Source organism: Ambystoma mexicanum, chromosome 5p (assembly GCF_040938575.1).
Source record: "Ambystoma mexicanum isolate Mex_15411 chromosome 5p, UKY_AmexF1_1, whole genome shotgun sequence".
In the NCBI taxonomy this organism is placed as follows: domain Eukaryota; kingdom Metazoa; phylum Chordata; class Amphibia; order Caudata; family Ambystomatidae; genus Ambystoma; species Ambystoma mexicanum.
In genome coordinates, this window is record NC_090930.1 from 460,357,166 (window position 1) to 460,371,914 (window position 14,749).

The 14,749-nt window shown below is 49.5% G+C and overlaps 1 protein-coding gene across 1 annotated transcript in view; it reads left to right on the plus strand.

Moving 5' to 3' along the window:
* LOC138481018 (sodium- and chloride-dependent neutral and basic amino acid transporter B(0+)-like) overlaps positions 1–14,749 on the plus strand; it is a 401,144-nt gene that overhangs the window by 308,440 nt on the left and 77,955 nt on the right. Inside the window, exon 11 of the mRNA XM_069612865.1 lies at positions 2,932–3,031. Coding sequence (XP_069468966.1) covers positions 2,932–3,031 — 100 coding nt within the window. The remainder of the gene's footprint in view (positions 1–2,931; positions 3,032–14,749) is intronic.

Sequence of the window (14,749 nt, forward strand, 5' to 3'; positions counted from 1 at the left end):
AACTCAGAGTTGGTTAAAGGCAGGTGATTACATTCAGAAACTGTGATTGAGTGTGCAACTCATGAGCCATTTTGTGGGATGGAGGATACAGCTCGGATGATTTCAGGTTAGTTTGGGTGAGATTTGGGAATGTGATCAAGCAAATTAACAACATTCAAGTCTGCTGAAACAAAATTATTGTGTTCATCCAGGTTTTCCCTGAGATTAAAAATTGTTGTAATCAAGGCGAGAGAATGCAAGTGCTTGAGAGAGAAATTGAGCAGAGTGAATGAAATGAAATGTAATATCCTTAAACTCCTGTGATATTGGTGGTTTATGAGCGCACAAATGACACCCTATTTGAGAAACAAGTAGGATATAAAAGGAGAGTAAACTAAAGGACAAGATCGTATGATGGGCAGAATAAATACCACTGGCATTAAAGTCACTTACTGCTGCTTTTAATGATATCCCCATTACAAAGGGAAGCCTAGTAAAACACACCGTGCAGGGCCAGTGCAGTAAAACTATAGGTTGCAAAATTGCATTCCCACTAGCATCCCCATTATGGAATAAAATACAGCTGGGCCATGGCTGTATTCACTGCACACAATAAGACCAGTGCATAGCTGAAATCTAGAACCCACAATCTAGAACACAGAAGTAGCTACTGCCATGTGCACGATGTGTCATATGTTAACAGTAAACAGTTAACAGCGTGATGATGTAGGATTGGAGTTTGCTTTAATGGGAACATGCCATCCCCGGAAATTGGAATGTATTATTTTTACAATCAACACTAATTATCCTTAGTGTTTATTGGATGAATCAAGTGAACAGAGCATAGCACAAGGGCAACCTGCTGGTCTTGGAAGCAAAACCACGCAGAGCAACAGACGTATGAATCCCAAAGCAATGAGTGAATGCATAATTTGGTAAAGTAAGTCTTACACAGGCTCTTTTTTTACTTTTTTTACTGACTGCAGTACTTGCCTCGCCATACCTATCCTCGGCTTTACTTTCATGTCCTTGTTGTTAATATGTAATCTGACTATCGGTGGTGGTATTGCCTAAAACAACAGAAATTAACCAGAAGTTAAAAAGGTATTTAGGAAGGAAATATGCGCTTAAAGACAGTGGCCCTCATTACGACCCTGGCGGAGATCCATGGTGCAATTTGCACCATGGACCATGGCGCTGAGCTGCCAACTCCGCCATGGGGGTTGGCGGACTTACCGCCCCATTCCGAGGTTGGCGGGGCGGTAAGTCCCCAATCCCCATTTACCCTTCCCCATTCCCATTTTTGCCCCATAGGGTATAATGGGAGTGGGGAAGGCGTTAATTACGCCACCGTAAATTACGGTGGCGTAATTAACAACAAGTCCCGTAGCGCCATGTATTATTCCGCCTGCAAAAAGCAGGCGTAAAAATCACCATGGCGCTACGGGAACTCGTAATCTGGCGGAGAGGTACGCCATGCATTACGCTGGCGTAAACCCCTCTCCGCCAGGGTCGTAATGAGGGCCAGTATTTAACAGAAGATGCTTGATTTAGGGAGGTGATTTTGGGTGATATTTCCATGTAGATATCTTAACTCGAAACAATGGCACTCATTATGAGTCCGGTATAGCCGTGCGGTAAAACCAGCTGGCTGCCGCCAGACCGTAGATATTTACCGGCTCCGGACTTGCCGGAATTCCAGGGCCATTACAGCCCCGGTGATCTGGTAAATCCTGAGCCGGCATTCTGTAAATCCCCATTCCCGTGGAGTCCCATAGGACTCCAAGGGAATGGGGAGGTGGAAAGACCAGCACCATGTGATAATGATGCCGGTGTCTCTGTGTCCGTCTGCGGCCGCAGGCATTATGCCCGCCAGGTCAGACCTGGCAGGTGCAACACCACACGGCCACAGAACTTGTAGTTAGCCGGTCCGGAAAACGGTGTCGGTATGGTTTTACCAGCACCGTTATATCCGGACTGGCTAACTTGTAATGAGGCCCAATGTATTCTGTTTCAAGAATACATAGATTGATCCTTAAGGAAGCAGGCTGAAATAGACATGTGCCACTGATTGTGACTTCAATGGTTTACTGATTAGCTGTTTGAAGTATCAACTGGGGTAAATAGTGAGGTAGTTGTAGAAGAGCAGGGTGCACACTGCACAGATCAATGTAGCATCAAGGTAGAAGTGGTTAAGTAGGTGTGAGTGATGTTAAGATCGGTAATAGAAATGAAAAAGTATGAGGAAGGAAGTCTCACTGGTGGAACCAATGTTGTATGTTCAGTACAGGCTTCATCACAGTCAGTATTAACGTGCCAGTAATTTTGTTTACTGGCATGTTATCGCACCTGCCAACTACGAGTTCGCCGATGTGGTGGAGGAATTACCTCCACCCTAATTCCTCCATCTATTTGCAAAAATCACTTTTGTTACAAGCACCGGTATTACTGCTGCCGGTAATACCAGCAAATTCCCCCATGGAGTCCGATGGGACTCAGTGGAATGGGGATTTACCACCCTTACTGGCACTCATAATCCAGCAGTAATTCCACCAGACCAAGTGCCAGTAATGGTGTTACCATTTGCCAGTATCCTGGTGATTTTACCGCCAGGATACCGGCAATGTTGTAATGAGGCCCATGTGTGGTAAGGGAGAGGAAGACAGATGCATGAATGCATCTATGTTATAACAGGTTAACACATCCAAGAAATGTACCTAAGGACTATAAACAGTTTAGCTCTGTACACTGCACTGTGAGGGATGAAAGGGATCAAGGTCAAAATGCAGGACATTGGAGAATAAAAACTAAGCGAGTATTCGAATGTAATAATAATCTGATGTGCACTTTTGAAGTTTATGTATTTAAACCCATTATTCTAAAATCAACTGCAGTTTGATATTTCATATTAAAACAGGACCTTTCAAGTATGTTTTTTTGTTTTATCTAAAGGCAGGAATTTACTGGGTAAATCTGATTGACTATTTCACTGGCGGATGGGCGCTGCTCATTGCTGCAGTATTGGAGCTGGTTGGAATCTGCTGGATCTACGGTAAGGGTGGAAGATCAATTTATGAAACAATACTTAAGTTCATCAGTCTGCTGTCTGAGAAAAGGGCTGCATAAAACAAATGCTGAACCATGAATGAAAGAAAAGATAAGCAAACAGGGCAACGACCTGTACATTCTAATACAACACGCCAATCCTTGAAAATGTAAACCTCTTTAATGTTTTAATAGAGTTATCCAGACAAATACCCAGCTTTTGCCATTCATTTCTAGTCACCTATTATTAAATAAGGGCCTCCATCATGGAAAGGCTTCTAAGGGTGATTCATCCACCATTGGGAAGCTTTTAAAGCTAATCAGATAGCCTCAATCCTTATTGAAAATGTAAATTAAATCAAAACCGTGGGTGAACAAATAGGGGCTCCAACTCTATTTTTTTTTCTCCCAATAATGTCGATATCAGACAGCTGGAATCTCTAGGCCTAACTTGGAAGGAATTTTGGGAGCTGGGCAAGAGATGTGGATTTACTGAGATAACCTTCATTAGGATAAAAGAAGGAGCAACTGGCCAGACCTAGAGAGGAGACAGACAGGTGCCTTATTTCGTATGAGGAACTAAATGGTCCAGAACGTAAATAACAAGCATTCCACCTGTTAATTAAGTTCTGGGCCATCTTTCTAATATATCCTGAATTCAATGGGGGCAAAGCACTTGAAAGAAGCTTCTTCATGCAGAAAAACTGCTAGCCACTCTACACGCATCAATTGTTGATGTGGGTGTCAGGCTTCGATTGGATGTTGCCTGCTTTTTACAGGATGTTGCCTGATTTTTACATGAGTCAATCCATAGTGACGCATGGTAATGCCATATGCCACTTCTTTTATGGGATGGTTGTACAAAGGCATGGAACACTGGGACCACACCTCTACATTGAAAGAATCAAAATGCCACAATTGTTAGCCTACAAAGTCCATTCTGTAGAAGTTAGCCGTCATTTAAAAGGATCCTCAAGAGAAAGGACAGGGAAGAAGAAAGAGAATGACAAGCTTTGTGTAGCGGCCAAAGTGTTCACTGTGGGCCTCATGACACGGACGGCGGTAAGGGTTTACCGGTACCAGTAAGGGCACCGGTACCGGTAAACCCTTATCGCCTTGCTACGAGGTCCCTTTGCGGGTTGGTACTTTAACGCCTGCTGTTTAGCAGGCGTTAAAAACCAACCCGCAAAGGGACCAGGGTGCTAATTACGGTACCACAATTTGCGGCACCGTAATTAGCGCCTTCCCTATTCCCATAGAGCCCTATGGGGCAAAAATGGGAATGGGGAAGGGCAATGGGGGAAGGGGGAATTACCGCCCCACCAACCTTGGAATGGGCCGGTATTTCCCCTTTCCTCCAAGGCGGTGCCGGTATTTTACTGGCATGGACCAAGGTGCTATTAGCACCTTGGTCCTCCGCCTACCGTGTAATGAGGCATGGGGCCTCATTACGACCCTGGCGCTAAGTGAAAAACGATGGCGGTAAATGGTTACCGCCATCGTTTTCCGCCAGGTCCGATCATGACCCGTGACCGTTAACTACGATGCCATTAGAGGCATCGTAGTTAACGCTGGCGCTAACTGCGCCAAGGGTGCGCGCACGCGACCGCCCACACCGTACTTAGCGCCATGGCGGAAAGGTACGCAAATGCCGACCCAAGCGGACATGCACCTAACGCCATCACCCAGCCCGTTAAGTACCTTACCGCCATGGTGCAAATAACGCCATCGCGAACCAACCGTAAAGGGCCATGTTAAGTGAATGCAGCTGCCACAGGTGCACAGAAACAGCACAGGTGAAGGCAATACAGACTCAGGGAAGCACAAAAAGAGCACACCCCACCCCTTCCCACACCCAGTCACACTCCACAATGATGCCAATACGACTAGCAATGTTGGGGCTGGAGGACCTGATAGCAATGCATGTGCTACAAAAGCAACAACAACAACAACAACAGGCAGCACAGAGGAGACGCAGGAGGAGAAGGAGGGCAAGGCAGGCCCAGCAAGCCCCACCAGCACAGCCAGTGCCACCACGCAGGCAGCCCCCAATCCCACGCATCAGAGCCAATCCATTCAACCTCACTGCTGAGCAGATCCACACCCTGTACCGTTTGGACCGGGACACCATCACCGCCATCGTAGACATGACACACAACGACATCGTCAGCATGATAGAAAGTCCAACCGCCATCCCCCCCTACTGAAGGTAGTGTCTGTACTCCACTTCCTGGCCACAGGCACCTACCAGCACACAGTGGGGCACCTGCATGGCATTTCACAACCATTATTCTCACGAACACTCATCCAAGTGCTCGATGCCCTCCTCAAGCACACAGACGACCACATCTCATTACCACGGACTGCCCAGGAGATTGCAAACACCAAAGTGGGTTTCCATGCACTAGCCGGCATACCCGGTTGCATTGGTGCCATCGACTGCACCCATGTGGAATTGGTGGTTCCACGTGCCATGGAGGTACCGTACTGCAACCGGAAACAGTTCCACTCAATCAACGTGCAAATGGTCTGTGACTACAACAAGATCATCACACATTGTTGTGCCCGATTCCCCGGATCAACCCATGATTCTATGGTCCTGAGGAACTCCACAATACCACGCTACATGGAGCGACATGCAGGCCCAAGATCCTGGCTACTCGGTGAGTCCAATGTCATGGAAGTGGGCAGGTGAATGACGTACCGATGCATACTCCACCTGGCAGAAAGGGGGGGGATGGGGGGGATGATGCATACTCCACCTGGCAGAAAGGGGGGGGGGTGATGCATACTACACCTGGCAGAAAGGGGGGGGGGGGAAGATGCATACTCCACCTGGCAGAAAGGGGGGGGTGATGCATACTCCACCTGGCAGAAAGGGGGGGTGATGCATACTCCACCTGGCAGAAAGGGGGGGGGGATGATGCATACTCCACCTGGCAGAAAGGGGGGGGATGATGCATACTCCACCTGGCAGAAAGGGGGGGGGATGATGCATACTCCACCTGGCAGAAAGGGGGCGGGGGGATGATGCATACTCCACCTGGCAGATAGGGGGGGGATGATGCATACTCCACCTGGCAGAAAGGGGGGGGATGGTGCATACTCCACCTGGCAGAAAGGGGGGGGTGATGCATACTCCACCTGGCAGAAAGGGGGGGTGATGCATACTCCACCTGGCAGAAAGGGGGGGGGGTGATGCATACTCCACCTGGCAGAAAGGGGGGGGGGGTGATGCATACTCCACCTGGCAGAAAGGGGGGAGGGATGATGCATACTCCACCTGGCAGAAAGGGGGGGGATGATGCATACTCCACCTGGCAGAAAGGGGGGGGGTGATGCATACTCCACCTGGCAGAAAGGGGGGGGGATGATGCATACTCCACCTGGCAGAAAGGGGGGGGGATGATGCATACTCCACCTGGCAGAAAGGGGGGGGATGATGCATACTCCACCTGGCAGAAAGGGGGGGGGGTGATGCATACTCCACCTGGCAGAAAGGGGGGGGGATGATGCATACTCCACCTGGCAGAAAGGGGGGGGGGTGATGCATACTCCACCTGGCAGAAAGGGGGGGGGATGATGCATACTCCACCTGGCTGTGAGTAACACAGAGAACGGAGACAGCGGATGGGCACTCACAATGCACACAACCCCTCTGCATACATTGGGTGATGGCATGCAAAACAGGCCATGGGAGCCATGAGCATATACTGGTTGCATTGTGTGAATCAATCAGTGCATGTAGAAGTGAGCCAAAGTAACAGTTGGATGCGAGCCATGGTGGAACATCATGTTCCTGATCAGACAACATGACTGACACATACATTCTCGCCTACATACAGGTGATGCAGGCTATCCCCTGAAGAGGTGGCTCCTTACACCAGTCCGGAACCCGCAGAACCAGCACGAGGAGGACTTCAACCGTGCACATACACGTACTCGTGTGGTCATAGAGCAGACATTCGGCCTATTGAAGGCACGGTTCCGAAGCCTCAGCAGGTATGGTGGCGCACTCCTGTATGGCCATGAGAAGGTGGCAAAGATCGTCATGGCATGTGTCATGCTACACAATATGTGCGTCAGACGGAATGTGCCCCTGCCCCCTGACGCAGAACTGCAACCACCTGACGATGAGGAGGGTGCAGATGGGGCGGCACCCCATGGAGGAGGCGATGCACAGGAGGGGCGTGCAATGCGCCAAAGTATCATCGACCACTGCTTCTAGCACACACGGCTGGTGTTTATCACATGGAGACTGCACTTGGGGCACTGTGTGTCTCTGGGACATGCACACTGTGGACTGTACACCAATAAAGCACACATACGCAATGAAAATGTCCACACATTACTTTTTTTGAAAGAAAAAAGTGTATTGAAACTATGAAATGTCGTGTCACACCCCCTCCCACCTCCCCCCTGCACACCCCAACACACCCCCTCCCACCTCCCCCCTGCACACCCCAACACACCCCCTCCTACCTCCCCCCTGCACACCCCAACACACCCCCTCCCACCTCCCCCCTGCACACCCCCTCCCACCTCCCCCCTGCACACCCCAACACACCCCCTCCCACCTCCCCCCTGCACACCCCAACACACCCCCTCCCACCTCCCCCCTGCACACCCCAACACACCCCCTCTAGGTGTCAACAGATGCCTGTGACAGTGGCCACAGGCTGTTACAAGCCCCCTCTCCCGGCCCCCGGGGCACCCCTGGCTGTGGAGCGCAGGTTACATCCGGAACGTCGCACGGGGCTGCTCTGTGCAGAACTGGCAGTGGAGGATGTCCCTGGCTGCCCCTGTGCATGCACATCCGGTAGGGTGTGGGTGTGCCCAGTGAGCGCACGACGCAAGGCGGCAAGTTCCGCACAGATGTCCCTGGACATGGCCTGCATGTCATCCCTCAGGGTGGCAGTGCTCTGTGCTACTTCGGCCCTTACGGTCTCCGTGGCCTGTTCAATGGCAGACCTAGCCCCCACACATTCCACGGCATGCTCATTCAGCATCGTGGACAGTTGATGCTGCCGTTCAGTGATGTCCTCGAGGGACTGCTGGCCCTGATGGCCCATGGCCAGTGCTGGTGGAGTGATGGAGGGGCTGCTCCCCTCCTGTGGAGTGTGGACAGGGCATGGGGTGGAAGGCCACTCCTCTACCTCTGTGTGCCCCTGTGTGTGATCCTCATGGGGGCTGGCGTCTGAGAAACAGGGGGAATGTAGTAGGTCAGTGGGGCTTCTGACCTCGTGCTCCATGTCTGAGTCTGAGCATGCAGCTGTTGCAGCTGTCTCACCGATGTTGCTGCTGGCCGCTGACCCCGTGCCTTCTGTGGCAGGCAATGTCGGTGGAGGTGGAGCAGCTGCTGCTGGCCTGCTGCCGGTGGGACGTCAGGTATGCTTGGAGTGGGACCTGCTTGTAGTGGGGTCTGCCTCACTGCAGCTGAGGTTGAGGGTGCAGGGACGTTATTGATGGCCTTCTTGGCTCTCTTCGGCGCAGGGGTGTCCTGGTCCTCTGGGTGTGAATCTGTGCCTGTGGTGGAGCAAAGGAGGGAGGGCGTTATTGATGGGTCTGCGGACTTTGGAATGACAATGATTGACATTATTCTGGTCAGTAGATGAGGCAGATTTCAGGCAGTGCCATGCAGGTTGTTTCCTATTAGTGTGGAATGTGGATGCAGGTATGCGGGTGCCAGCAGTGCATACAGGGTGGTGCTTGCATGTGGCTATGGGCAGTGTTGATATGTGTTGCATTTACACTCTAGGGCAACCTTGTGCTACACATGATTGGACTGCAGTGACTATGGCATGTCTTGTTTGAGGCACCTACCTTCATCGCCTGATGTCGGAGCTCCCCTTTCCATCCCTCCGACGCCTTCAATGGATTCCATGCCAATCGTGGTAGCACAGATCTCCTCCCACGGTTGGAGTTTTAGGGGGGATTCCGACCCTCCACCGGTACCCAGGGCAAGGTTGCGGTTTGCAGAGATGACGGCTCTGACCCGTATGCGTAGGTCATCCCAGCGCTTCCTGCACTGCTGTGGGGTGCGGGGTACGGTCCCCACCGCGCTGACGCGCTCAGCCACCAGGGCCCAGGTGGCCTTCTTCTTCCCTATGGCTGTCCTGGTCATTTCCGGGGAGAAAACGACACCTGCGTTGTCTTGCAGGGTCTCCGTAAGCATGCAGAGTTCCTCCCGGCTGAATCTTTCCTGGCGCTGGCGGTCACATGCCTTTTTCACAGCTTTTGGCATTTTCGGGTACTTGGATGGGTGGGTGATAGGTTGGGACAGGTGTCAGGGTTGGGTCTGGTGTTGTTCGGTAGGATGGCAATGGATTGTGTTTTTAAAGATGGCCGACGGGCTGTTTCCCGTTCCGGCGCGATGACGCTATTTCCGGTTCTGCTTTTTACGGCCGCCGCAAATTGCGGTGGCCGCTACTTACGGTGGCCGCTACTTACGGTGGACGCTACTTACGGTGGCCGCTACTTACGGTGGCGGAAGTGCACCTTGCTCGCTTTACGATGCCGGTAGGGGCCTTTTCCGCCATGGCGTTAATTGCATTACCGCCATGGCGTAATGCTCGTGCGCGATGGTTCGTAATGTGGCGCTCTTTACGCCATCGGCCCACGGCGTAAACGCTCATTACGCCATGGCGGTAATGACGGACGATTACCGCCTGGGTCGTAATGAGGCCAAGGTCTTTCAAGTGAATTTTCCATCCATTTATGTTTGATGCATCCTTATAGACTGAGGAAGGGATCATTAGTGCAGGATCATGACCCAGCAACGTTGCCTTGGATCATAAATTGGGGTTGGGTCATTATCCAAAGCGATAATGATCCCTCGGGAGGTCTATCAGGCCATTAACACATAGGGCCTCATTACGAGGTAGGAAGTAGCCATGGTGCTATTAGCACCATGGCTACCCCTTTATCGCATACCGGGTCCAGGTTCCCTGAATGGGGAATTACCGGGCCATTCCAACCTTGGAGGACCCGGTATTTCCCATCCCCATTCCCATTCGAGCGCCCATAGGAATCAATGGGAATGGGGAGCATGCTAATAACGGGGCCATTATTAACGGGCCCGTTATTAGCATGCTGGTCCTTTAGCAGCTCCCACTAAGGGCTCCTGGTAAAACCATCCACTCGTGGTGGGACCCGCTAAGGGACCTCGTAATGTGGGGGTAAGGGGTTCACGGCACCGGCACCTTTACCGGTGCCGTTAACCCCATACCTCCAACCTCGTAACGAAGCCCATAGTGATGGTAGCAATGCCTGTTTCTGAATTTTGGCGATGAAGTAAACATTTTACTTTAAACTTTGTGTACAGTAAATAGGCAAACTGAGTTAGTAAATTAAATGCAGAAATAGGTTGTATTCATAAGTTACTTATTTTATTTACATACTTGTTTAAACTGGAAAGGATTTGGCATGAGCATGCATTAGATGTCATGTAAAAGCGTATTTATCAGAAGGTGAAAGCATAGTCGCATGTTTGATCTGTAGTGTGAAATAGAATTTTCCCTAAAAAAAAGGTCCCCCTAGAGAGTAAGGGCCTCATTACACGGTAGGCGGTGGACCAAGGTGCTATTAGCACCTTGGTCCATGCCGGTAAAATACCGGCACCGCCTTGGAGGAAAGAGGAATTACCACCCTGTTCCAAGGTTGGCGGGGCGGTAATTCCCCCTTCCCCCATTGCCTTTCCCCATTCCCATTTTTGCCCCATAGGGCTCTATGGGAATGGGGAAGGCGCTAATTACGGTGCCACAAATTGCGGCACCGTAATTAGCACCCTGGTCCCTTTGCGGGTTGGTTTTTAACACCTGCTAAACAGCAGGCGTTAAAGTACCAACCAGCAAAGGGACCTCGTAGTAAGGCGGTAAGGGTTTACCAGTACCGGTGCCCTTACCGGTACCGGTAAACCCTTACCGCACTACGTGTAATGAGGCCCTTAGTGTTCTTTGAAAGAAATCTTACCTGGAAATTGCTTTGTGGTTTCCATGTCTGCGTTTGAAGTCAGAATGTTCAGAATGCAGTCAATACCATTGGTTAGTGACTGCGCTTTGAACATTCTGATTGGTGGAGGGGAGGCCCGTAAAGATCTTGTGCTAATAAAAGTATTCATTTAGTTTCTTTAGATTTGGGGTTTTAGTGTTTTGGTGGAATTCTAATTTGACGGTGTTGCTATCCTTGGGATTGTGAAATTGTGCAGACACCTCTTCATCAAAAGAATCACGTATGGCAAACGTATGGTTTGGAAAACCTAAAATGCCACAAAACATTACCAAAGAATGTGTAATGTTCTAACACAAAAGAGTAGGGCATGAGAAATGTAAAATTGTCAACTAAACATATGGAAATATTCCTTTAAGACAATGGGCCTCATTACAAGTCCGGTGGTAACCTGCCGGTTTTTCAGGCTCCGCCTCCGTGATTCCCGGAATTACCGGCGAATTACAACCCCGGTGACCCGGGAATTCCTGAGGCAGAATTCGGTAAATCCCATTCCCATCGAGTCCCATACGACAATGGGAATGGGGACCATTGAAACACCGGCACCATCTTGTGATGGTGCCAGTGTTTCCACGTCCGCCTGCAGGCGGGCGGTGTTAAACCTGCCAGGTCAGACCTGGCGGACATGACACCTCCGCCTGCAGGACTAAAGATCACCCGGTATGGAAACAACAGTGGCGGCGGGTTTAACGCCACCGTTAATTCCATACCGGGTGACTCGTAATGAGGCCCAATGCTATGTTTTAACATGTAGGAGAACATCAAGCATTGTGTTATGATTTTTGAGACAAAGCGCATTGAACCTATCCAGAGATAAGCGTTTGATTATGTCACTCTGTTCGAGATTATCTTTCTTGCAGCTGTGATTCCTTCTACACGTCGCATAGTGCTTGTTGTTGTTATACTGGTTCCGGTTAGCTCCGACTTTCCTCATGCAACCCTTACTAGCCCCACCCCGCTCATTCTGAAAATAGTCTGACTCCTGCCCCCATACATTGTCATGTGCACATCCTTGTCTTCAATAAACCGTATTCTATGCAAATGTAAATTTGTGCATACACCGCGTCCACTCTGACCTTGTGGCGGGTCACTAACCTCCAGATGTTATGTTCCTTTGAACCTCCAAATGAGACAATACTGCCAAAAATACAATTTGTGCTGTGAAAATCAGTGGCCACCTAAGGACATTGGGCCTCATTCTGAGTTGGGCGGTAAGGGATACTGGGCACCGGTATGGAGACCGGTGCCGGTAATCCCTTACTGCCCATTTCCGAGGTCCCTTAGCGTGAACTGCAAGTGACGTGTGGTCGGACCACACGTTCTTTACGGGTCCCGTTAAGGGACCAGGGCGATAATAACGGGCCTGCTATTCGCAAGCCCGTTATTAGCGCCCTATAGGGGCTCAATGGGAATGGGGAATGGTTGGTTCAATGGGGATTTACCGGTCCCTCCAGGGTTGGACCGGTAAATCCCCATTGAACCAGACCGGTGCCGGACCCGGAATTGGAGGCAGCCATGGCGCAAATAGCGCCATGACTACCTCCAATCTCGGAATGAGGCCCAGTGTTAATTAATTGCAGTGGAAATTCCTGTTCTGGATACGTGCACAGCATTTGCAGAACTCCCTCTACATCGCCAGGACCCGAATTGAAATGCTCTACATAATATGAAATTATTTCTACGCGATGTTGGAATGTGCAGTACATTCATCAATTACCTTGGACACATAAGTGCTTCTTTATTACTAATATGCAAATTCCTACATGTCTCCCTCAACATCCTGTAGTGGAGCTAGTAAATGAGGGGCCTCTCTGGGCCTCTAGTAAATACCTCTGCCCATAAACGTACACAGGTCATGCGTTACTAATGAAGCCCTAATATATTGGGCCCCTCCCTGCGCTGTAGGGACTGTTGGGGTTTCAGTGACGTCATTGGGTTTGATAGTTGCTGTACGCCTTCTTATATTTAGGCAGAGCATGAAGCAATTACAGAGATAGATAGATTCCGTCAATAACTATACCAAATTTATCTCAGGTGTTTTGGAATGTTTTAAGTCATTAACAGGTACTATGGGGGCGCAAGTCCCACGGAGAGTAAATGGAAGCGCTAAAGACAGGTGTAGCAGTGTTGTCAATGTCTTTAACTCCTCTTTTCACGCTCTGGGGTATTTTCATTGTTTTTTAAGGTGGAGGGCGGGAGCGAAAACAGGAGTTATATTACTGCCTCCCGTTTGCCGACCACCTTCAAAAACAACTTGGACGGCCATGAGATTCTCATGCTGGGATAAAACCAATGATTAAGTATGGAAACTGCAAAGGGCAGACGGATTCCCTAGGAAATCATTGTAAATGAGTCCTGCCATACAGACGGATTCCACAGGAAATCATTGTAAATGAGTCCTGCCATACAGACGGATTCCATAGGAAATCATTGTAAATGAGGCCTGCCATACAGACGGATTCCATAGGAAATCATTGTAAATGAGTCCTGCCATACAGATGGATTCCATAGGAAATCATTGTAAATGAGTCCTGTCATACAGACGGATTCCATAGGAAATCATTGTAAATGAGTCCTGTCATACGAACATGGTAGGCAGCATCCACTCTATTTGCAGTTCAGAGTGCAAAAGAGGGGCATAAAGGAACGCATGCCATCTCTTTAATCTTCTCATTTGCACTCGGCAGGGCAAATGGTGTAAATTGCCCAGAGGGGACCTGTTTGCACATAAGTGCAAATGTAAGCAGTGCCCTAGGGGCAATTTATGTACCAGAGCAAAATAAGCTCCTATACATTTTCCCATCATTGTACCCTCTTTAGTTGCCATGTCAAGAAACCCTCCAGTTGAGACACCACGTTTCGTAACACACTCAACTATTGCAGTGTGCTGTATATTAGTTTTTTTCCCTGTGAAGTTTTCATTTAATTGCTGGCATAGCATTTAAATCAACAGCAATAAAGATATAATTTATGAATTCTACAATAACATATATCTTAAAGAGGGCGAGCTCTATTACACAAGGAAAACAGGGACCAGAGACAACATCACATAAAAGCATATCATTCTATTACACAAATCTGCTTGTGCAAACATTACCTATCATTAAAAACACTAACAAATATATCCTATCTCTAAAGGACACACGTCACCCAAATCCTAGACAAACCTCCCCTTCATTAAGAGCGTGTAATCTTACATCCCTTCTCCCTCCTGCATTAGACATAAGGCCTCATTACACGGTAGGCGGTAAGGGTTTACCGGTACCGGTATTTTACCGGTACGGGTAAACCCTTACCGCCTTACTACGAGGTCCCTTTGCGGGTTGGGGAATTTAACGCCTGCTTTTTGCAGGCGTTAAAAACCAACCCAGAAAGGGACCAGGGAGCTAATTACGGTACCGCAATTCGCGGTACCGTAATTAGCGCCTTCCCCATTCCCATAGAGCCCTATGGGACAAAAATGGGAATGAGGAAGGGCAATGGGGGAAGGGGGAATTACCGCCCCACCAACCTTGGAATAGGGCGGTAATTCCCCTTTCCACCAAGGCGGTGCCGGTATTTTACCGGCATGGACCAAGGTGCTAATAGCACCTTGGTCCACCGCTATCCGTGTAATGAGGCCCATAGACATTGCGCAACACCATACTGCTCAGTAGGCCAATCTAATTGCCATACTGCTCAGTAGGCCAATCTAATTGTTTTCATATCTGTCTGTCCA